Source organism: Tachysurus vachellii, chromosome 18, assembly GCF_030014155.1.
Source record: "Tachysurus vachellii isolate PV-2020 chromosome 18, HZAU_Pvac_v1, whole genome shotgun sequence".
NCBI lineage: Eukaryota > Metazoa > Chordata > Actinopteri > Siluriformes > Bagridae > Tachysurus > Tachysurus vachellii.
Window position 1 is genome coordinate 7402337 of NC_083477.1, and position 25542 is coordinate 7427878.

The 25542-nt window shown below is 38.2% G+C and overlaps 1 protein-coding gene across 1 annotated transcript in view; it reads right to left on the reverse strand.

Annotated features, from left to right (window-relative positions):
- fam20ca (FAM20C golgi associated secretory pathway kinase a) overlaps nt 1-25542 on the reverse strand; it is a 49143-nt gene that overhangs the window by 9165 nt on the left and 14436 nt on the right. The window contains exon 4 of the mRNA XM_060893008.1: nt 1624-1716. Within this exon, the coding sequence (XP_060748991.1) occupies nt 1624-1716 (93 nt within the window). The remainder of the gene's footprint in view (nt 1-1623; nt 1717-25542) is intronic.

Below are 25542 nucleotides of genomic sequence, written 5' to 3' on the forward strand. Positions count from 1 at the left end.
GCTGAGTCATCATCTACTTCCAGGATTTAGATCAAAGCTCAGATCTTCTATTGGAAGTAGCTGTACTATGGGTGGATTGTGAAACAACAACAAAGAAAAAAGTCTTGTAAAGCTTGTAAAACAACATTACAAACACTTTATAGCTTCCAGCTGCCTCCTATTACCATATTCACTGAATATGGGATTTTAATGGCACATAAATTCATAGCACATAATTATTATCTCACATTATTATCTTACCTCACAATTCAATTCAGTTTTTATGGGTTACTCGTCGCATTCTGGTCTATAGTCTATGAGGTTTATCCCGGATTTTAATAGGTTAGTCATTGTGCAGAACATGCAGTGTTAGGGCCATATGGACATTATGAATATGTTCAAGTTTAAATTGGTGATTAAGAGAATTTGATGGTAGTCCTATAGCATCCTCTCATGGGATTTTATTGTGGCCTCAGGTGTGATTTATGTGTCTTCGAAGGCAGGCCAAATGAGAGTAACGTTAATTTTTATGCAGCCTAGGGTACAGTATGTATGGGAGGTATATTGGTATTTAAGTGAATACTGCTATGATGCCATGTAAGGAAAAACAGAGTAAATGGCACAGCATGCCAAGCTTAATAAATCTTGCGTCCCATAAATATGTGTTAGAAAATGGAACCAACTATGAAGTTTTTCTTTTTTCTTTTTTTGTTGGTTTGGTTGGGTTCATGTAAATAATTTCATGAATTTAAAGACCATTTTATGCTAAAAGAAAAGTGCACAAAGCAAAGTGTCTATGATAATAATGATTTATAAATCGTACTAATGATTATTTATTTGTTTGTTTTGTTTGTTGGTTTATTTATTTATTTATTTATTTCTTTATTTATTTATTTATTTATTCATTCATTCATTCATTCATTTAAGTGGCTAGTTAGTTTAGCAATAATGTGTTCTTTGAGACAGTCTTGGTTCAGATTAAATGAATTAATGGTTGCAGCATTTATGTGCTGAATGTTTCAGAGCTTGGGGTTTGGAATAAAAGCACATCCTCAATGACTTTGCTGAAAGGAAAGACCATTGAATGGCCATTAAATAATTAAGTAACATAAATTGTTTTTGGTCATGTCCACTATGCCAGTAGTATTCTGTTTTTTAAAGCTCTGAGCTAATGCAGTGGCGCCAAAATAGTGCAATGGGTGCATAAATTATTATTAGTATCTGTGTGCATTGTACTGCTTGCTATATCAGAGCTACCTGCTTATTTACTGTTTATGAAGTAGTGAAAGTGTAGAAGGATGAACAGGGGTATACAGTACATTATATAGAAAAACAATGTGAGTAAATGAGCCCAAATGAGTCCATTGAGACTATCAGAGCTGGTCTGCTAATGATGGATGTCTCCATATGCATTACACAATTTTCCATAAATGAACTTCATCAGTAGGACCCCCGAGTCCCACTTTGGGGAATCCCACATCCCATGGTGCTATTCAAATTTGAACATACTGGAGACAAACGGTGTAAACGGCATGTGCTGTCAGATCTCTTCTGACAATAAGGACATGTGATCATACATCTCTGACTGAATTTTAGTAGGCTTTTATTTTTCTCTCAGCAGGTGTTATTAAGCAGGCAGCCTACCTGTCGAGATGAAATGCTGCAATCTCAGCGTTGTGCCTCTCAAAGTCAGAGAAGTAGAAAAAGTCTGGTGGGGTCTCTTGCTCTCTGGTTTGCCTGGAAAACAAACAGAAAGAGAAAGAGTGATACAGTGAGGAGTTAAGATTAGCATCCTGTCACTTGGTGAAGTCCTGCAGGTGTTAATAAAGACAGTAAAATGCATTTTAAAATGCAACAAATAAATGTGCAGTTGCAAAACTGGCCTTCAGCACAAAAGCATTTGCTCTGGAGTTCATGAGAAAGTACAAAAAAAGACCAGATGCTGCTTTTGCTTCTATTATTCATCAATCTTCCTTTTTTTCCCCTGAGGTAGCTCCTGCTGACATGCTGCCAGTACTGGATGATGACTTCAGTGCTATGTACATACACAGTGATGTAAATAAAGCACATGAATTCCTATTTGACAGATCTCATTACAGGCACATGGACATATATCAAATTTAGGACCACAAGAAAGTGGCCTCAAATATGATTTGAAAAGATTGGAGTGTTGTGTTGACCCAAGTCTAAAAAAAATAAAACCAAAAATAAAAATCAATGTCAAAAAAATTGGATTTGTGATTAACTCTGTGATGTAAAGGTAGCCCATGTTCCAGATTTCAGCAGGAGGTCTGGGGGGGGGAAGGGAGAGAGAGAGAGAGAGAGAGAGAGAGAGAGAGAGAGAGAGAGAGAGAGAGAGAGAGAGAGAGAGAGAGAGAGATGGCACTCTTAAGAAGAAAGGGAGATGAAGAAAAAGTGAGACTTTTCAAGAATTAGAATTTTTAATTTTACAGGTCTTACAGACCTCGTCTTGTGTAGTCAGACTCGGATGGATAGTAAAGAAAAATCTGACAGCAGACTTCATTGTCTGACTTTCCTATAGTCTGAGATGAACTGTTGCCTAGCCAGTCACATAGCGGATTCAATGGCAGGTTTGGTATTTTAGTTTGAAAAAACAACAACAAAAAAAATGTAGGTATGCACTTATTTTACAGTAGAATGCACTACTCATATATTCAGTAACAGAAAGCCAGAGACATAGAGACAGACTTGCACAAAGATAGCTAAGTGCATCTTGGCTGTCTAGTATTTTATTTGCAGAATGTGCACAGGATATGTTTTGCACAACTTGATCTAAACTGAGGGTTGTTTTTTCTGGAACTACTGTTGCGTGATGGGTCGATCTATCCAAGACTGTCACAGCTGAGGCAGATTGGGAGATTTTAGTGCGACCCAGGTGTGCGCTACGGCTTCCCAACAGCCTGCCTCAAACATTATTACAGCCATCGCTCTCCCTCTCTCTCTCTCTCTCTCTCTCAGTGCAGCTCTGCCTGTCATATCATTCCATTTAAGTGAGTGCCTTCTCTTTTTTGTACCCCTTTTCCCATGTGCCATTAAACCTCACTGAGCTCCTTCCCGTCTACCACTGCTAACAAACTGCAAATAGAAAAGACTTTTCAACATCTCTTTTTTTTATTTTGCTGAGATCATCTTTTTTCCTTCAAACACCTATTTTGATGTGTTCATTTTTTTGAGATATAAAAGGAACTAATGGCTTTTTATTTGCAAGGTGAGAGCTGAGATTTTGCACTGATTCAGGTCTAAAAAGCCCAAGCAGCTCCCTGGAGAGGAAAGTCTGTCTACCTTTTGACCCAGAATTCAATGAGATACTCAGGGGTGGACTACGTACAGCCTAATTTGACACCTTTGGTGCACATTGTACCTCTTAAACTGTGACCACCAGGGAGGTCTCCTGAATATATTCTTTATTCAAAAAAAAAAAAGGGGGGGGGGGGGGTTGCGTCAGAATGCTGCTATACCAGAATCTTTGCTAAATACAAAATGTCCAAGCACTTTCTCTTTATCTTGTTCTCTCTCACTCTTTTCCACTCATCACTGTGTTCCAGATCTCGCTAATTTGCACTGCGATCTCCTGCTGGGTTGTGATTGTCAGTCCTGTTGCACCCATCACCATGTTCCTGTCTGTTATTTCCTGTAAGCAAGGAAGCCATGGCCAGCCACAGTATTTCAGACAACTTGTGTGACAGTCCGGCACACATGCCGATCCACACGAAAGAACCTCGGTCGGAGAGATGAGCCAGTGTAATTACTTTCATATAAATCAGAATCGGGAAGCATTAAAAATGCCATACGGAATGTTTACTGACTGTAGAAAGACAAGTATCAGGATAAATCCATGTGCAGCAAGGTAAATAATGGTCACTTCTAAGTCTCTACAGTGTCTACTTGAATTAATGCCTCCTTGCATAAAAAAAAGTAAAATAGCTCAAAGCTAATATGCAATTAGGGGGCATGGTGGCTTAGTGGTTAGCATGTTCGCCTCACACCTCCAGGGTCGGGGTTCGATTCCCGCCTCCGCCTTGTGTGTGTGGAGTTTGCATGTTCTCCCGTGCCTCGGGGGTTTCCTCCGGGTACTCCGGTTTCCTCCGCCGGTCTAAAGACATGCATGGTAGGTTGATTGGCATCTCTGGAAAATTGTCTGTAGTGTGTGATTGCGTGAGTGAATGAGAGTGTGTGTGTGCCCTGCGATGGGTTGGCACTCCGTCCAGGGTGTATCCTGCCTTGATGCCCGATGACGCCTGAGATAGGCACAGGCTCCCCGTGACCTGAGGTAGTTCGGATAAGCAGTAGAAAATGAGTGAGTGAGTGAGAGTAATATGCAATTAGTGATATTCTGAGCCTGAACATACAAGGCTGCAGTGCAGTATTACATTCCATAAAACATTTCACCTCTTTTCAAAATCAGCACTCCCACAAGAAAGAATGCTGTTGTGGGAATATAATCTACTCAGGTGTGGTGTGATACAAGCTGACACAAAGTGGATTATGTGCTATAACAGCATGTCAACAGCAAGCAGGTTACTAGTTACAGTGATCTGTTATGACTTACACCCCTTATATTATAGCAGCTATAAACAAGCTTTCCTTCACCACTCTCTTTTTTTCTCTTTGTTCATATTAATAAGACAAAACATAATGCAGCTTGTCATATTACTGAGAAACCATAAAGTGTAAACAATACAATTTATAGGTTTAGCACTTTTAAATATTCCCCCTCTTCTGAAAAATTTTACAAACCTCTAACATTGGAGATGTCCATTTATTATTAGTCTTAAATTACGTGGCACATCCCCAAGTCCCTGTATTTGACTGCTGTTATGGGCTGTTACAGAAACTTTTAAAACTACAGAAATGTGTTAAAGCTAATTAAAGCTCTCGTTTATATTACATCCAAAACTGGTGTAATTAATATCGAATCTCTCCTGAAGTTAATGAGTCATTTACTTTTATTCTTCAAAGTGCTTCAAGCTTAAGAGAGTTACAATTCGGAGACTGAGATGGCTTTCACTAAACATTGATGATGTGTCCTGAACCTTTATGTGTTGATTTACATGTACTCTATATTATGCCAAGTGTATGTGGACATGTGACCATCACATCCATATGTGGGCCTTCTGCCAACCTGTTGGCACGAAGTTAGAAACAGACATGTCTAGAAGATCTTTTGTATGCTGTAGCATTAAGATTGTTCCAGTATGACAATGCTCCCGTGCACAAAGCAAGCTCCATGAAGATGTCATGTGACGAGTTTGGTGTGGAAGAGCATGAATGGCCAGCACAGGGCCCTGACCTCAACCAAACTGAACACCTTTAGGATGAATTGGAATGATGATTGTGTGCCAGGCCTTCTCTCCTGACCTTACTAATGCTTCTGTGGCTGAATGATCACACTATCGCCATACTCCAAAATCTAGTTAAATACCTTCCCAGAAAGATTTTATAACAGCATATCTATGGCAATATTGTTTTAGGGTGTCATTAATCCCAGAAGCCCCTGTACTGAAAAACATCCCCAGTGAGTCAATGATTTAGGATGACAATTGTTTCTCTTCAATTGTTTCTATGTCAACAATTTTGCACAGATAATGATAAAAGAAGACAATACTCTCATTATTTACAGCATTTTTTATAAAGAGAAAAATGTCTATTCATAGATGTAGGTCTGCCAAATACTGTAAATGTAAATATAGTAGATAGTTAATGTTATATGTAATTATTTTTCATTTTTAACATATTAAAGTCCAATCCTTCTATTAAAGGTAAAATGAATGTAATGTGACTGGAAAATTCTAGAAAAGATTCTCTTAAACCTGTCAGATTTCTAAAGCACTGTAGTATCTAAACAGCAATCACATGAAGAGCTTACCAAGCACACTTCAGCAAGCACGAGCTCTTGTCATGTCCCCCTGCACCAGACTAGAAGTGACATATTCCTTTGAAATGTTTTCCTTATGGGTTTACTATAAGTCTAGCCTGCTTTCTGAAGCTCTCCAAAAGTGTTTATCACCAAAAGTGATTATTAATTATAATTATAAAACCCCTGCATATTCAAGGAAGAGAGAGGGAAGTGGGAGAATGACTCTGTTAATTGTGCAAAATAAATTTGACATGCATCCGGTCAGCAATGCCACGGACGATGTTCTACACTTCAAATGCAGAAAATGTAGAAAAAACACAGACCGAGAAGTAAAGCTATTTTAATCATAATAATACAAAAGCGTTAAAGATCCGTATTCATATTTTTGCTTTAGTAACTGATAGTTAAAAGAGGATCAGTGTCAGATTTAGTCATTTTGCCTTGTTGTGTAAAAAAAAAAATACTACTTGCAGCTATTCTCAAAAGAACACTTTGTAATATGGTTGTTTTCTGTTCTTTTCCAAAACACAGATTAAACACTGCCAAGTACAGCTTCAAAGAGAATTAAAGCATGTGCCTCAAACCACACACTAAAAACTGTACCTAAATAACAATGACACCACTGGTGCACTGACATCCTAATTACTAGAATAGTATACAGCTGGGCCCAGACTGAGAGTGTATTCAATATTACATAGTGAAAATATACTAAAAAATTAAAAAAAACTAAAAAAAAAAAAAATATTTATAAAAGTTTAATATATATATATATATATATATATATATATATATATATATATATATATATATATTTATATATATTAATATATTTATTGTTATTTATTTAATTTTTTTATCAGGTGTATTTTGTTTACAAACACACACACACACGTAAGCAAGCTTAAACTTAAGCTCTCTGTGTGTGTGTGTGTGTGTGTGTGTGTGTGTGTGTGTGTGTGTGTGTGTGTGTGTGTGTAAAAAACTATATATATACACACACGCACACAGACACACACAAAGAGCTTGGGTTTAAGCTTGCTCACTTGGTGTGTGTGTGTGTGTGTGTAAAAATTTTTTATATATATACACACACACACACAAACACACACACACAGACACACACAAAGAGCTTAGCTTTCAGCTTGCTCACTTTGATTTGGTCCTGCTTTTTAGCTAACATTACTACTAACATAACTCTTAAGTGAAGGCCTTGTGTCTTTATGATGTATGCTGACAGCCTTAACTGTGACACCTAAGCAGCTCAAGCAGCTCAAGAACACCATATTTTGTCCCCTTTTTCTCCTCGGATGACTCATTAATGCTAGTTATCATCTTTTAAAAAGGCTTTTTGTGCTTGTAATAAATCTAAAATTTGGATTCTCACATGCTGAAATAAGGTTCTTCAAGGCTGTATACTGTATTTACTCTGAACACCATGGCATAATTTAAACGTTTAGTCACTTAGGAAGAAATCTGTATGTTGTGTACAGTGGTGAATATGCTTAATAATATATATTCAATGCTATTAAGCGAAACAAAGCAATCAGATTTATCTTCTGTGCTACAACAGTTTAAACACAGTTCAGCTGCAGGACAAAGTGACGTTACAATAAATGTGCACTGCATCAATTTGAATCACCTCTTAACAACAATTAATTAAAAAATGATTTGTTCCTGGAAGCCTAGAAAAGTTTCTATTGGGTGTGAATAGTAGATTGCAACCACACATAACCCTACATAGTCCTGCACTATTATATTCTTTACTGTTGTTCTGTATTAAGTTGCTTTATAGCACACTTCCTCTAACCCATGTGTGGTAACACAAGGTTTATAGCTTAAGTACTTATTTAAGAAAATATTGCAGAATGGCTGTACTTGGATAATTAATAGTTATTAAATGGCTGCTTCTACTGTATGTTGATGTTATTTGTTAGGTGAAGTTTGATGCGTTTAACTTTTAATGCCCCGTTTACTCTGGATTAATCTGTTTTCTGCAAACTGGGAGAAATCAGTGACTGAAACTGCTTTGATTACTTTTTTTTTTATCCACAACAGTAAAAATTCTTTATTTATTTTATTTCTGTGCAGTTCCAGAAGGTTGCACTGTATTATGGCTGAAATGAACTTTGGTGAGACATAAACTCCAAGTAAATCTCAGGCCATAACCAAACAAAATATGTTGAGTGTGGTTTTGCACAGTTACAAGTGCTGCAAGGAAGGATTGAGATAAGGGCAGCTTCTGGTCAGTGAGGTGTTCAAAATTCCACTGGTGCACACAAACATCACACTCTTATTACTTGCAAGCCTACACTTCTAAAATCCTTCCAACTCGAGCAAGTTACTCTGCACTGCACCAAATCCAGGTGGCTTCATCCAACCATAGCTGCCTCCAACATGATCTATGTAACACGTTTCCCTTTAGTCTCTCTCTCTCTCTCTCTCTCTCTCTCTCTCTCTCTCTCTCTCTCTCAAGTGAGAAACTTTTTCTGTCTTTGACCTGTGGCTGTTCCCCCATGCCATTCTACATGGATGAACCCAGTGACCCATAGAGTGACTGAGACGCCAGACAAGACTGCAGACCTGATTTCACCCCGTCACCAACACCTGAAACCTCTATTCGCGAAATTCTCCAGGAGCACTTATATATACGGACTAGTCCTGGGCAACCTTGAAACTGCATCCGTCTGTAGTTCTGCAGACGGAGCGCGGAGAGACAGAATGATCTCTATAATCTTTGTGTAATCCTGGCTGGGTTTATGGTCCTGACAACAGGGCTGTTCATCTGTGCTCTCATACACACAGAGCTTGCGGAAGACAATGTTACATGAGGGAAGCAGGAGGACAAAAATACTTTATAGGAAAGAGGGAAAGCTGGCGATTAGACAGACGTGGTGAAAAAAGAGTGGAAAAGATAAGCTTGATGGAGGAAATACAGCCATTAGGAAAGTCTATTTTTTTATTCCCTTGTCTCTTGCTCTAAGGACACAAACCACAACCACAAATCACAGCTCATCGTCTACAGAATGAGAGGAGAAAACAGATAGAAATAGAAACAAAAAAGAAATCATCATAAAATAGTTCCCAACTAGCATGACATTTTTGAGCATGAACAGAGCCATAACCAGATGTTGGGGCTTCAGCGATGCTTAAATAATCCTGTGTTAAGAATATTATACACTTTTAGCTGCTTATACAACTCGCAAACTCATTTTGTTTACCGAATCATCCTTAAATTGCATTCCTGTGCTTATATTCTGTTCTCATTTAGTCTCTGCGGAGCTCTTTAATAGCTACTATATATCACTACGCTCCTGTTCCTAATGGATCCAATTAAATAAATGAATGGACTACTTATGTCAAGCCTTGTCATTGTTATAGAAATAAAAAATGCAACGTTTAAGAGAAAAAAAGGATTAAGATACAATAGTATTATTTTTAAAGCTGGCTCTCAAAAGCCCTCTGGTATTACTGGGAAAATCATGTTAATACTGTCAGGGCTGTATTCTGTAAATCGTCTGGAATAACACTTTCCTCCTTTGTAGAGAAGAAGAGAATCAAAGTGAGACATTATTGTCATCATTAATGCAGCCAAGTTCTTTCTTTCTTTCTTTCTTTTTTTTTTAAATAAATGACGAAGCCCTAAATGGCAACACACTAAACACTGACTAGAGATTCGTACTTCACGATACTTAATTACAAAGTGAAATAATATAAAATGACTATTATTTGATCAGTTTAAAAAAAGCAAAATAACACAAAACAGACAACCGGTATTTGAAAGTTGTGTCCCAAATGACGCACTACACACTATACACTACGTACTCTACCGTCTAGTGTATGAAATGTAGAAGGGTGGTATCATCTCAAATGGAACAGTTTTGTACTGACCAGAAGAAACGTCAAACAAAAGTCATATAAAAAAGTCAAGTAAAATAAAATAAAATAAAAAACAACAGCATGGGCTAATTTAAAAGACATTTGTAAGACGTCTTGTCCACTGGAGTGTCGTCGGCCATTTTGAATTTTTCTTTCTCATCCAGCATCAGTGCCTGGAGTCGAGTGCATGAAGTGTCCAACAGTCCACTTTTAGTATTTTCGTTTGAATAAGTAGATTGAAGTGTACTTTTTCTTGTTGGGATTTCAATGTGAACACACTACTCACTATTTATACTACAAAATGACGTAGAATACTCAATTCTCAGGATGTTATTATTATTATTACACAGACTCAAGGGTTGGCTCAGAAATAGTGTTCATTCCTTTCTCTACAAACATTCCTATCTTTTTACTGTAGTTGCTGAAATAACTCTGGTATAGTCATAAGCTATTCCATATTTGATTATACAATGGTATGCTTTTATTATTAATTTTATTTATCTTTATTGTATTATAAAAAAAATCAACAGAACCTAATGGTTCCTATGTGTTACGGGAGTCCAAAAAAAAAAAAAAAAAAAAAAAAAGACAAGGCAGGTACGTTTTCTTCAACATATTTGTCACACTATGTTATAACTCTCACATATATTAAGACGTCAAATAATTGGAAACAGTGCAATTCACTGCGGTAATTATATTTCAGAGTAAAGAGAATTAAGGGTCATTGTGATTTTTAATTAGAATTGCCCTAGGGTGCCGAGGGGAAGATTACAGTGCATTGATTCAATCCCTCTCTCTCGCTGTGCTGCACCTTTCTCTCTCTCTGACTATAATTGACATGGTCCCCAGGCTGTGGCTTTCTGCCTGCTGCACAGATGCAAGAGTTTGCTGCACACTGCCAGTGCTATGACACTCCTGTCCTTTTTTTTTTTTTTTTTTTTTTTTTTTTATCACTTTTCTTAAAGTCTAGTCTGAGGATGAATAGTACTACCTGTGAGCTGTCCTTACTGTCATATCAAAAGCAGCCTGTTCAAATTCTGACTCTAGTCTATATAGAGAAAGCAGCTAACTCAGATCCGTATAAAAGGTCAGCAAAGACCCAGCGGTGATGCCTATTAGCTGGTTACACATTTAAATGTCACCTTTCCACCTACCATGACAAGTGAGCTGCTGGTTAGACCTCTGAGTCTCTTTGTCAACTTGCTGCTGTTGGATCTGTTCGGAGGATAAGACTGGGGAATATGCCAGAGCCTTCACTGTAGGAACTGCTGTGAAAGCACAAATGGAAGACGTGCCTCTCAGGGCTGCTTTAATTAATAAGGACTTGATATACACTAAGTTGCGAATCAACAGGAAAATCCCTCAGTGTTCATCACTTGAGTTCCATGAGGCTCAAATCACTAATTAATTAGAATTCATGGATAATTCTGGAAAGACCAAAGGATATGTTTCATAATAGACCTGTCTGCCTTATCTATTTTATATCGATTCTATTATAGTTCTAAACCTGATTAGGTTTTTTTCTGTAATGCAAAACAAACAACAAAAAAACCCAATCATGCTTTTAATTCCCTCAGGAGTGTCTAATGATATAAAGCTTCCTGCATGCTGGACCGAATTGTATTTACCAGCTCTAAGAAGTTTCTGCTTGGTAAATGTTCACGATGCATCTTCCATAATGCATAGGCTCCTTCTGGATAAATATATTTCCTTAAAGGCAAATCTAGCACTCGGTATGGAAGCAGAAATGAAGTCCTGTTTCATCTTGCCAAAAAAAGCGAGTTTAATTTCAAAGACAATATTAAACTGGCTTCTCTCAAACTCCTATTAACTTTCAGTACGGAATTTCAACAGACCTTTTGTCTTTGGAAGTGCTATAAATAAATGTGACTTGACTCATGAAACTAACCAGCGAGCACAAGACACAACAAATTATTTCAAATGTCAGAACTGATTTAAAACCACTCACAGACGCCCGAATGGCGCAGCAGTAAAGCGTTTGGCCTGTGCTCAGGAGACTGTGTGTTTGAATTGTGATGATGCCAAAGATGGCTTTCCTCTCTCCCTTGTCAATCAGGGCATTCAGGTGTGCTATGAAGTTACATGAGCAGCAGCCATGTGCAAAGATTCAGTGGCATTAAATCATTCAAGGTCTCCTTTTAAGTGCTCTTACAGTCGAAGTAAAGAAAATATATGTGGATACTGATAGGTCAAATGGTGCTGTTTAACTTTCTATAACCAGATAGAATACAGGTTTATCTTAATGCACTCCTTATTAGTACCTTATTATTTCTCTATTCATCTGTTACAAACCCCACTTTCAAAGTGCTCATAAAAGGACACGCGAGTCAAAAGGACAGTTTTTAGCTGTTTATTAATTAAGCTGCACTCACGCGTCACAGGCAACTATATGTTACAACAGAAACCGTTCACGAACACAAACTGTTAACAAACAAGCACACAGAACAACAAGAAAGACAAAATAAACCAAATTAAACCAAAAAGACACAGCTTATCAGCAACGGCTGGACATCAAGACGCACACGAAGCCGTCATATAAGACATTCTAGACTATTGTGTACTTCTAACTATTTTCAGAAAGGCCCAGGTATTGATTTGATGATCAGGTGTCCACATACTTTTGGCTTTTGGATACGGCTATTCGGAGACGCTGAACACTCTGACAAGCTTTTTTTTATTATCTTGTTTTTCCTGTATGACTGATTGGCACTGTCAAGATCATTTCAAAGAAAGAATAATTTGCTTTTTCTTTTCTGACAACAAAGTAGTCATCAAAGTTTACCTTTCAAGCATAGGGCTTAACAATAAACTGCCAGCTCCAAAAGATTACCTAACCTCTTTCTGTTTTTTCAGGCTCTGTATTTGAATTAGATTGCAAATCTTTTCTACAAACATCCTTTATGTTATTCTCCGGTCAAAATATGAGTATTACAGTCAACAATTATTTGTACATTCCTTCCTCTGTCTGTTTTTCATTAGATAGTCCTTTCTTTTAAAGAAGTCTGCTATCTCTCCTCACTTCAACAACCGAGTCAGGCTGCGCGGTGCGGAAGCGAAACGACAAAATATATAGGAAAGTTAATGGATGAGCCGTGCTGGCTGGCCTGGGAATGGCTTTCCATTCAGGAGACACATGACCAAAACATTCCAAAGACCCAGATAATGAAGCCATAGTTGGGACTTTAAAGTGCCTTTGGCTAGTCATTCTTCCTCCTCTCAAAGCTTCCTCCTCTCTTAGCACAGATTTACTAGAGAAATGAATAGTTCAGAACCATATGAATTCATTCTAACTCAAGATCATTCACATACTCCAATCCTTTAGCATTGGAGTGGAAACCAAACAGATAGAGGAAATGGCAGATTAATGGATAGCTAGTGATCTTGATCATTTAGCATCAGTATTTATTTATTTATTTATTTATTTATTTATTTATTTATTTATTTAAATAAATATTTTAGTATACAAATAATATTTATATAGTACATTAGATAAATACAGGTATGTTGCCCTATCACACAAAATCCGTTCCTGATGATAATGCGGCATCGTGTTGGTGTAATAATTGGCAGGATTAATTTTACTGACATTATCATAACCTTTGATTTAAAATGATCTACCGTGGAGATTTGCATATCATTAAAACTACTTCACTGTTGTGATTTTTTTTTCAAAGGTCCTTAATTAAAATTCATAGTTTTTTGTACAACTGAGTAAAAAGTGAAAATTGTGCCAGATCTATCTTCGAACTTGCCAGAGTGATGTAACCTTTGTCAAGTGATATAAATGGAGGGAAATCAGATTACTGTGTGGCTGGAGAGTTAGAAGAATTTGTGTGGAGGTGGAAACACAGCAAAACCTCATAGACATGAATGTACCTTTGAGTTGGGAGGTAAAGTTTTTTAATATTAGCAATACTGAACATATACATGTTTCTCTGGGGTCCATACAGTGTCCATTTTCTCTCCTTTCTTCTACCTATATATGTGTAATGAGTCTGTCTGTGTTTTGCCCTGTTTCTGTCTGCTGTCTTGCCCTGCTGTTAATTGTTTGCTCCGTCCACTCTTTTGTTGCCATGGACACTCATTGAACTCATTCATTCCCTCTCGTTTGTTGTCATGGTTACTCATTGTCTCTGCTTTGTGATTGGTTCCTGTCTGATACAGTATATATACACTGTTTGTTCACTTCCCTGGTGCTAGTCATTGTTTATGTTCCTGTTTCCTGTTAGCTCTGTGTGTTGCCTAGTTTCGCCTGTCTGTCTGTTATCTGTTTCTTGGCCTTGATTATTAAACGTTTAAACTGCATTTGGATCCTCACTCGCCTTTGCCTCATTGCAACAATATGTAAATCATTCAATAATAACAGTAGTTAGAGCTATACTGTTCTTACCCGAAGCATCAGGTGTTTAGCATCCTCTTGGAATACTAGCTATTTGAGCAGAGCTTAATATTTAAAAAAAAAAAAGATACAATCTTAGATACAATCTGCATTTTTTTAGATATTTATGTATTTATCATTTGGATTTTTGATTTTTATTTTAAAATGCATCCTTACATAAAAAAAGCAAAGCAGAAAACATGATAAACCAGTTTAGGCCAACATTTAATTTATACTGTTTGATTTTTTTTCTGAATGGCTCTCTTGACTTGAATATAGAAGTTCAAAAGCTGAAGAGAGCAGAGAGCATTGAACAGGACCAATAATGAAGACAAGTCCGGACGCTCACAGCTGCTTAACTCTGATAGGGATCTTAAGCACTTTTCTTGTGTCTTCTCCAGCACACAAAAATCAATTTATATTTACCAAGCTCTTAACCCTTAATAGTTTTGTGTATTGGGCAGTTAACATGTGCTGTTAGCTGAGCCGTCAATGGGATAGAAAGCCGCAATGATCCGTAAAACAGCACAACTTGGACTAGGACTCAGAAAATCATGATAAAAGGCTAGAAAAACAAAAGTTCGGTGTCACTGAGCTGCTTTTGCAGTCTAATCTTCCTCACATCTTCATCAAAAGAGGAAAAACAGTACGCTAATTAAGCTAAAACAAAACTGACACAAATCTCACAACATTGTTTGGACCATGTGCCTCTTTCAGTTGGCAACATGGCAAAAGAACATTTGGTGTTTGAGGTCTTTTTTCAGATGCTGTTCAACACTTTAACCCTTCTATGATGTTCGGGTCTGTGGGACCCATGTTCATAAACATCAATAGTTTTGAAAAACTTTGCTTCCTTGTAAATTTGTTGATTTTTTCCCACTCATAACTTGATTAAATTCGATTTTCTTTTTTTTATTACATTTTATTAAAAAACAACAAAAAACGAGTAGCACTTTAATTAAAAATGTGATGTAATAAAGGGGGGGCACGGTGGCTTAGTGGTTAGCACGTTCGCCTCACACCTCCAGGGTTGGGGGTTCGATTCCCGCCTCCGCCTTGTGTGTGTGGAGTTTGCATGTTCTCCCCGTGCCTCGGGGGTTTCCTCCGAGTACTCCGGTTTCCTCCCCCGGTCCAAAGACATGCATGGTAGGTTGATTGGCATCTCTGGAAAATTGTCCATAGTGTGTGATTGCGTGAGTGAATGAGAGTGTGTGTGCCCTGCGGTGGGTTGGCACTCCGTCCAGGGTGTATCCTGCCTTGATGCCCGATGACGCCTGCGATAGGCACAGGCTCCCCGTGACCCGAGGTAGTTCAGATAAGCGGTAGAAAATGAATGAATGAATGAATGCAATAAAAGTAAAGGGCAAATATTAACCATTTATGCTGTTTATATTGCTTGTAACTGGGATGAAGTAAACATCTGAAGAGTATTTTAACATAAAATTTTTGATTGTGTTGAATTAAAAACCCAAAAATGCAGCGGGTCCAGCAGACCCACGAACACTGGCTGAGTAACAAAAATACGAACACCATACAAGGGTTAATAGATTTTCTAGACACTTCGACTCATATTAAAGATGTATAATCGCCCCATAAATAGGCTCAATATGCTGTCATGAAACAGTAGATGAAGGCACATCGTTGACCTTTTTTTAGAAACAGAAAATATTGTGGATTTGAGGAAGCATGTGATATAGTGGAATTATCAGTGCAATGTGAATGGAGAAATAACCATAATAATTTCTGTGAATTCTGATCCTACAAGGGTCTGCAAGGACTATAAGGATTATTGCCTGATCTGTCACATGACCTGTGTGAAGGTCATGTGAAGATCAAAACCTCACAGACAAAAATGTACCTTTGAGTTGTGATGTAAAGAATTTCAATGTTAGCAATACTGAACATATACATGTTCCTCTGAAGTTTACTGATTCATAAAGTGTCCATTTCCTCTCCTTTCTGCTATCTGTAACATGGCATTCATGTATCGTCTAAATCAGGGGTGTCTAAATGTGCATAATTCATATAATTAATCTTTATATTATAAGGATATAAAATGATGTTTTGCTTGCTAATTAGGAAATCCATAGCAGCAGACAGTGATGGACTGAGACAATAATTCAGGCCGGGAATTTGACTCCATAGCAGGCCACCGCCTCAAATAAAAAACCACAAACCAAAAAAAGAAAACCTTTATGGTTTCTTGGGAATTATATATTAAAAAAAATCTAATTTAAGACTTTTTAAAGATCTTTTTAAGAGCTGCAATTTAGGGGGTGGGGTGGGAGGGGTCAACATAGTTATCAAAATGATTAACGTCCGTTGGTGTGGACACTACAAGCTGCTACCTTGCTCTCATTTCACAGACGTCTAATCACATACTGCTAAATCTCGACTGATACAATGCAAACCACAAACCTTGGATCGTCACCAAGAATCAGTCCTAGTTAATTACTAGTGATGTTACTAAGCCTATAAGTCATAAGCCTATAAGCCTATCACGTTTTTTTTAATTACTGACCGATAAGGAAATTAATGGCCATGATAGTGGACACTCTGGATCCTACTTAGGCTCTGAAACCTAACACCCTAAACCTATTTTAACTTCGACTAATATCTAAAGTCATTTAGAGGCTCCTATTAAAATGTACCTTGCTTTTCAGAATACTAGACTTGCTATAAATATAATTAGAAGAGATTAAATGGAATTAGTGCATATTCATTCATTCATTCATTCATTTTCTACCGCTTATCCGAACTACCTCGGGTCACGGGGAGCCTGTGCCTATCTCAGGGGTCATCGGGCATCAAGGCAGGATACACCCTGGACGGAATGCCAACCCGAAGGGCACACACACACTCATTCACTCACGCACTCACACACTACGGATAATTTTCCAGAGATGTCAATCAAACTACCATGTCTTTAGATCGGGGAGGAAACCGGAGTACCCGGAGGAAACCCCAGAGGCACGGGGAGAACATAGTGCATATTCCAGTATGGGAAATAAGCTGTTTGTTCCTTCTTTTAAGAATGCTGTAGTTTGTGTTTTAACCATAATGAAAGTTTAGGTTGAGAAAAGGTTTATTCTAATTTTAGTTGACTTTGTTTCTTCGTACATGGACTGGAAGTGTAACGTAATATTATGTTCTATGCTTCACAGCATGTGTTAAATGATGTGCTGAATGAAATTACATGAAATGTGACGCTGATCTAAAACCATTTGGAACTTATGAGTTAACATAGAAATAAAAACCAAGTGAGCTTTATTTAAAAAAAAAAAATATCCATGTTATTAACTGATAACAACAATTAAATTGAATTATTTTTCAGTTCTGGAAAATTTGAAATACTTTTATTCTCAAGTGTGTTTTTTTAAACTGTTAAATTGCTGCAAAAAGAAAAGCTATAATTGTGAGTTTCTGAATGGTAATTAGTTCCTTTATAATGTACCAAATAAGTATTTTCCAGTATGCTATTCAAAATTAAACACGTTTCAAACATCAAACTATTAAGCACTGCATGAACACTCTTTGTATAGAAAGAAAGTGACCGTTTTGAAACGTGCTGCCAGGGAGATGGAGTCTGATGCACGTGCAGGTGGCTAATTAAAGCGAACACAATCGAAACCAAATCAATGCAGGAATTATAAGTGAGATCTAGGAGACTGTGGCGTAAAACACATAAAAATACTACTACATGAGATAAAAGCTTGTCAGTGAAACACACAGAAGCCAGAACTATAAATAGTGATACCAATTACAGAGAGATCTGAGACAGGTGAGAGTAATCAGTGAGGCATGTCACCATCCTAGTTTGCCTACTTATACTATCTGCTAAATGTACTGTATGTACTCTTTTCACGGTAACACGTCACGCCACCTACACTGTTCCCTAGTTACACATGTCACCACAAACAGTGTGAATCTTTTTTGTATATCAGTGTTTCATTCATTCATTCATTTTCTACCACTTATCCGAACTACCTCGGGTCACGGGGAGCCTGTGCCTATCCCAGGCGTCATTGGGCATCAAGGCAGGATACACCCTGGACAGAGTGCCAACCCATCGCAGGGCACACACACACTCTCTCATTCACTCATGCAATCACACACTAGGGACAATTTTCCAGAGATGCCAATCAACCTACCATGCATGTCTTTGGACCGGGGGAGGAAACCAGAGTACCCGGAGGAAACCCCAGAGGCACGGGGAGAACATGCAAACTCCACACACACAAGGTGGAGGCGGGAATCGAACCCCAACCCTGGAGGTGTGAGGCGAACGTGCTAACCACTAAGCCACCGTGCCCTATATCAGTGTTTCTTCATTCTTTATTCCTTATAGAATTTATACCATCCGAACGAATTACCATTCCTTAGATTTACGTTTCCTTCTTTTATTTACACCTTTCTGAAAAAGCATCTTTAAAAAAAAGCATTTCCTCCCAGACACAAGGAGCGTATAGATCCACACTTGAAATAGCGGTACAGTACCTTTGGGATACTCGTGCCAGCATGCTGCAATATTGGACGCTAATTCTGATCTCAGATACTATTTACTGTAGTATGTATACAAAGTGAATTGGGAGCAAGTGCTTGTCACATATTTTGTGTCTGAAACCGGTGCTGATGTGGCATGTGCTTCTTTTGTGAAATTAAGACTACTGTTGAACTAATGGATGTTAGCAAATGTCTTCTTTATACACTTTCTAAAGTATGCATACGCTGGATTGGTGTGTTCGGTTATTCTGCCAGCTGCTGACATCAACAGAGAATTTAAGAAATAAAGAGATATAGAATATTTCCTCAATATGCTACCTGTACCTCCACACATAGACTGGTCGAGCTGCAAACCGGCAGAAAAGGCTTTTCCGGCTTTGCATTTTTTTGTCTGACAACAACCCAAGAATATCCTGCTGGTTTTTCTTACAACTGCTTCGCTCCTAATTAATGCAACATGAGGCTCATTAAAATGCCATTTACCAGTAGTGCATGAGTGCTAATAGAATTGTAGTTGATTTAACATTACTGTCTTTTATTTGCTCACTTAATGAATGTGTTTCCTATGTATTAATTACTTTCTCTTTTGTTGTTCCACTAAGCTAACCTCAGGATCTAAAGGCTGAAGCCCAGTTCCTACTCTATGTAACTGATGGTAATTGATAAGTCTGAAATTGAGCTTACAGCCCCTGTAACTCCCAATAGAAAATACGGGAAATTTTGGGGCACCAATGGCAATTCTTTGACATACTTTTAGTTAACAGCACACTACAATGATCTCGAATTAGCGTCGGGTTAAACTCTTGAACCCTCTTGTGCCGTGAACCCTTCGGATTTGTGGAGCCTGTGTAACACACTTCCTTTTTCAAACCTATCATCTTCGCAGAAACCAGCATATTCCTCTAAGTATCTGCTTCTTAAATAGAACAAATGCATAAACAGCACTCGGCAGATTGTAAATTACTGGAATGTGGGCAGACAGTGGCTATAGAGATTTAAAAGCATTATTTTTGTTTTTTTACCCCAGCTTGTGGAATTGAAACCGCAGTCTGAGGAAATAAATAAAAGTTCAAGGTTGTTCTTAACCCATCTATGCACTTTGCTCTTGACATAAGGGTTACTGGCTGGGGATGTGTCTGAAAGCTTAACACAAAATCTCAGTAGGTCTGCTCACTTTATCCTCCAAAACGGTGACGTATCACAGAGTTCTGTCTCTTGTGCTTGAAGGCTGCATAATGCTCCGTGATTATGGGAAAAATGCACCGAGTCCGAGGAACCTGCTGGTAATCCTGTCTGAGCGGAAGAAATAGCTCCTGAATAAAGGCATTTCTGGCATGATTGTAGAAGGGAGGCATTGCCATTATAACACATAATGGTGTAGCGTTTTAGAGTTTCAAACTGAGAAGCAGGTGCGTTGTACTGTTACGAGGACGTCGAGAAAGAGTAAAGAGGAAGGTAGAAGGAGAGACAGAGAAAGAAATGGCATGCATCCACCCTTCCCTCTCGAGGCAATTCAGCTGTGCTTAAAGCGTAGCCGGTCACAGCGCAGACAATGGCTAAATGTTGTGCAGAATTGAAGCACAGAGCCTCTTCTGTCTGAACTCCTGCTGGAGTCAAGGTACGCATGGTGGAGAAAAAAAAAAGTGGTTTGTGGTATCAGCTTGCTGTAGCCACAACCTATTTATACATTGATACATGACCTGATTATCAAAATCCCACCTCTATGCTACCTCTATGGAGTCTATGAGCTGAAAGGAGGAGGGAAGGGATAATGATACCTTTTGCTTAAGTAATATAAATAAAATATATCAAAATAAAATATCTTGTTAAGGAACAGGTTAAAGCACCATCCTACACCCTGATGACTTTCAGAGGTCTTTTGGGCTTCTTTAACCTCCTGAGACCCGTATGCTACGGTTGTGTACATTACAATTTCTACTGACTGTTTCTCTTAATTCATAGCTGATAACTATAAATAAAGTCCTCATATAAGGTTGGTAGAATAAATATATATAGACAATGAAGTATGAGAAAATGTTATGTCCTCATATGAGGACAATCGGGTCTCAAGAGGTTAAAGGAAGTATTTACCTTGATTTTTGTTTGTAAAAAATCCAATACGTTTGTCTTATTGGTATTAAATGTAGACAAGATGCAGGTTAAGAGCTTCGGTTAATGTTCAAGCATCAGAAGGTGGAAAATAATCTCATCTGATCTCAGATCTCAGACTTTGAATGTAGCAGACATGCAGGTTGGAGTAATTCAGAAACCACTGATGAAATCGCTGAGTTTTATGATTCTCTATAATATACATAGAATGTTAAGCAAACAAAAAAACTCCAGTGAACAGCATTTCCTGTTGATAGAAACACCTTGTATGTTGAGAGTTAAAAGACTGGTTTGAGCTGACAGAACGTCTACGGTAATCCAAATCTCTTTATGATTGTGGTGAGCAGAAAAGTATCAAAGAACGCACAACATGTCCACCCTTGTGGTGACGATGTGGCTACTGAGGTCACAGAAATTGGGTAGATGAAGACTGGAAACATTGATTGTTTTTTTATATGGGATATTAACCTTTTAGTCATTTATTTGATTTATTTCAACCTAGTCATTTACCACAGCAACCCTGAACCCTACACACATTTTTTTTTGGGATCTCAGTTCCCTTCAACACCTTTAGTGGAATCTAAATACTAATAATTATATAAAAATATGATAATAGGTTTTAGTAATTGCAAATTTGGCCTACTTTGTTACACGCCTATTTATGCGGTATATCAAGTCGGGTCAGGTCAGATTTTTTTCCCCAAGCTATTTAAAGATAATACATGTTCTCTAAGGTGAGTGAAGCAGGTTCGAAATCTCTTCTCCAATATGTATGCTGAGCTTACTGCTACTTAAACGCATATAACAACTCATAAGTATATGTATAGACTTACTATTAACAGATCTATATAATAAGTGCTCAGAAATAAGTTTCATCACCAAATAAAAAAACAAGCACTTCACTTTAAATGTACTTAGACATTTAGCTTTACAAGTCAACTCCATGCACACTTAGTAAACTTGGATAAACTTGAACCTTAATAAATGCTGTATTTATTTATTTATTTATTTATTTATTTATTTATTTATTTATTTATTTCACCCAAGACCAAGCTTTAGCTTAGATATTTAAAATGTCAACTCATTGAATGATTAGACTAAGAGCGGGAGAGACAGCCTTTTACTCTGATATTTAATTCTTAATCAGAATTTATTCATCCACTGCATCAGGCTGATTAAAACCAACTGTTAAATGTTAGTACGATCAAACCTGCATGTCTTGCGCTGTTTTATAACTACGCATGATTAATAGCAAAAACAAGACATCATTAAATCTTCTAGCTGAATGAGATGGCAATTAAGGTCTGCAATTTTCTCAGTTAAATATAATGCAGCTAAGGATGAGGTGTTTCCTTTCAACTTAAATGACTCCTGCAATTACACTGAACGCTGCAGTTCTGTACTCAGAATATAATAGCTGTCTTATTTGCACCTGTTAATGATTATGTTTCATTTCTAAAGACAACAATTATAAGATATCCAGCTCAAAGACAAAGAATAAAGTATCAAGAGAATCAAATATGTGTTCGGACATCAAATGAAAGGAGCACACCGAGGCGGCTCGACAAACAGCTCCGGAGGAGACAGACAGGGCTGAGACGAAAAGCCAGAATGAAAGATTGTTGAGTGATTTCAAACTTGGAACAGTAAAGAAAAGAAAGCAGGAGATAAAAAAGGATCCCATATACTGTAGAAACCTGCAGGAGTGGAGCCTGGAGTTAGAGACAAGTCGTGATGTGGAGAGAAACTTATACTGTATATTTTTGTGGTGGCCAGGAAAACCCTTCACATTGCTCAAATCTCAACAATGTGGCATGGGACTTGACATAGCTGTAGGTTTTCTCACTAGGCAGTATACACTTACAGTCTGAGTAAATCAGTCTCCCCTGTTGTCATACCTCTCTTGTGGATGCGTATTTTTGTCATTTTTTCTCAGGTCATGTGAATCTGATGATTCTTCAATCCCTAAATCCCAGATAAAACTGCTACTGAAGCAGTGACTATGTGTCTAAGAGTATTGCAGCCTTGTGCCTCTCCTCAACATATCAGGTCAAACAGCATGCCAGGAACTGACTTGTTTACACTGTATAGACTGATAATTAGCGAGTTTACAATGTGCTTCACCATCTACAATGAACACACACAGACACACACACACCCACACATACACACACACACGCCCACACATACACATACCCACGCACGCATGCACGCACACACATACACACACACCCACAACCACACACACATGCACATACGCACACACACGCACGCACGCACACACACAGACACACAGAGACACACACACCCACACATACACACACGCATGCACGCACACACATACACACACACCCACACCCACACATGCACATACGCGCACGCACGCATGCACGCACACACAGACACACACAGACAGACAGACAGACAGACAGACAGACACACACACATAGACACACACAGACACAGACACACAGACACACACACACACGCACACAGTGCAAATCTTTTCTTTTTCATTTTTTATTTCAGGAACAATAAGAAGATTTAAGATTTAGCAGCAAAGAAGGGAATAAATCTGGAAGGGGGATTTAGAAAAAAATCTGTAAAAGTCAGTAAAGTGTGTTATTCTTTCATGCCATGCACTTTTCACCATACAGTATAATTCCAGGTAAATCATACAAACAATTAAGCACTCATTTTTGAGACATGAATGCTTTCTGAGTGACATTTTCTGAACCAGACATTCAGACAGATGCAGAGAAGGACAGAGGAACACAACCTAATGTAAGGTCAAGACAAGGGGCTTTTATTGTAATTTAAACTATATATACACCTGATTCAGTACAATATTATCAGCAATATTATTCCCTTCATAAAGACACAGAGCTACATAAGCCAACACAGGTAAGTAAGGGCTAAAAAGTAAAATTAGCCTTTTCTGAAAAATTAACCTGTTCTTAAATATCATAAGTAATTTCACATGATTTTAGTGAAATATTTCCATTTTCATGTAGTACCTATACCAAAATCTTCCCCCATCCTTTTTTTTTTTGTTTACCAGAATTAAGCCACTGTGACGTCTGACAGTTTTTCCCGAATCGCCACACATACGAGAGCAGGATTGTGTATCAGAAGCCGTCCTGACAACAAACTAAAATAACAATATAGATAAATGACAGGACCATCTGCAGAATGAAACAACGAAAACGTTTTGGAAATGTCATAAAAACTATCCAGAGCTCATTCGTTTATCCGCATCATGGGACTGTCATTAGCAGTAAGACAGCGTTCTGGTAAAACTCCAAACTCCTCAGACATGCGTTTCCCCTTGTTTCATACAGTTCAAGAGTTTTGTAGTCAAAGAAGCAGACAAGTAAGAGGAAGAAGGAGGATTGGGAGAAAGTAGTCCTGCTGAGAATGGGAAAGGATTCCAACCAGTGATAGACAGAGAAAGCTGTTATCAGTGCGTGTTTTGACTGCTTGCCATCTTGCAGACAGAACCAGTGCCAAGGAATGCGGAGTGAGAGAGGGACAAGGGGAAGCATGAAGACCTTTCAGATGAAAAATCAGATCAGCTCGACTGGATTGAGCGGAAAAAAAAGAAAAGTGGTGCTGTTGACATCCAGGAAGCATAGCGGTGTTTCCGTCTAAGCTATGAAACAGATGTCTTCAGTATAATACACATGGCCTCGCTGCTCTGAAAAGAAACTTATCATCTGGCCATTTGGCTCTTCTAGATCATCCGAGCTTCGGAGCCAGCTGGTGTGATGTGGATTCATAGACTGGTTGAAGGAAAATTAAACGCATTCCTCCGTCTTAACACAATATGAGTATGCTTATGTTAGCGAACGCTAATTAATCCTCCCTTTCCAGCAGCTAATATTTTATCATAACCTGAATTATTTATTTCCCCTTATATAGCAGCCAAGGGTAAAAAAAAAAAACTCCACAGAGGCTCCAGCCAAGCTGATGAAATTTCATTACATTTTATTGCTTCTCTGGCAGCATGTGTTTAGAAGAATCTTGCCATTCCACAGAGAGCTGCCAGTACAGCCTGATCTAACAAATTGATGCCTGATGCACCCAGACAGTCTATCTTGTGTGCCCTAGTTTCCTGGCAGCGAGGGAAGCAGGGTGTCTCACACATGGAGGAGCACGATGTGAAATCGGACCCTCCGCTGCATGATGGCGGGCTCGCGTTGCCTTGCTGCCGTGCCATTGGCCACTGCCTCCATGATGGCTATCTGATTAAGGGAATATGGAAGCAAGTGGAGCAGGAACGACTGAATTGGCGAGGCTGCAATGAAAGCGGCTGGGAGGACTGATTATGGGTCAGATTTTATTTTGCACAATGACCTGGACTGGTTGGCTTTAGAGTCACCGTTACTCTGAGACAGCCTCGCCGGTCTTACGGGATTACAATAATGGGTTTGTCAGAAGCTCAAATGTAGTTTTGGCACGTATCTTACAGACATTCTTTAAATATTGTTCAGCCATGTCCTCACGGGATCCAGACAGATAAGAAATGGAAGAGGAAGAGAGGAGAACAGAAGCATGTTAAGGCATGACAAGAGTAAAAGATTTGACTAGAAGACAATAGGCAAGTTTCGTATAAACTGGGAATCTATGCCAAAGACACTGTAGCACTTTTAACATGACTGTAATATTGCCTTTTTTCCTTTTATTATTTCCTTTCCTTTATAACTGTTCTTTATCCTTTCTACAGTTGTTTAACTAAGAAAAACATATAATTGTCGGTTAAGATTTCTGTGCATGTAAAGGAGTCTCCGGTGTAAAC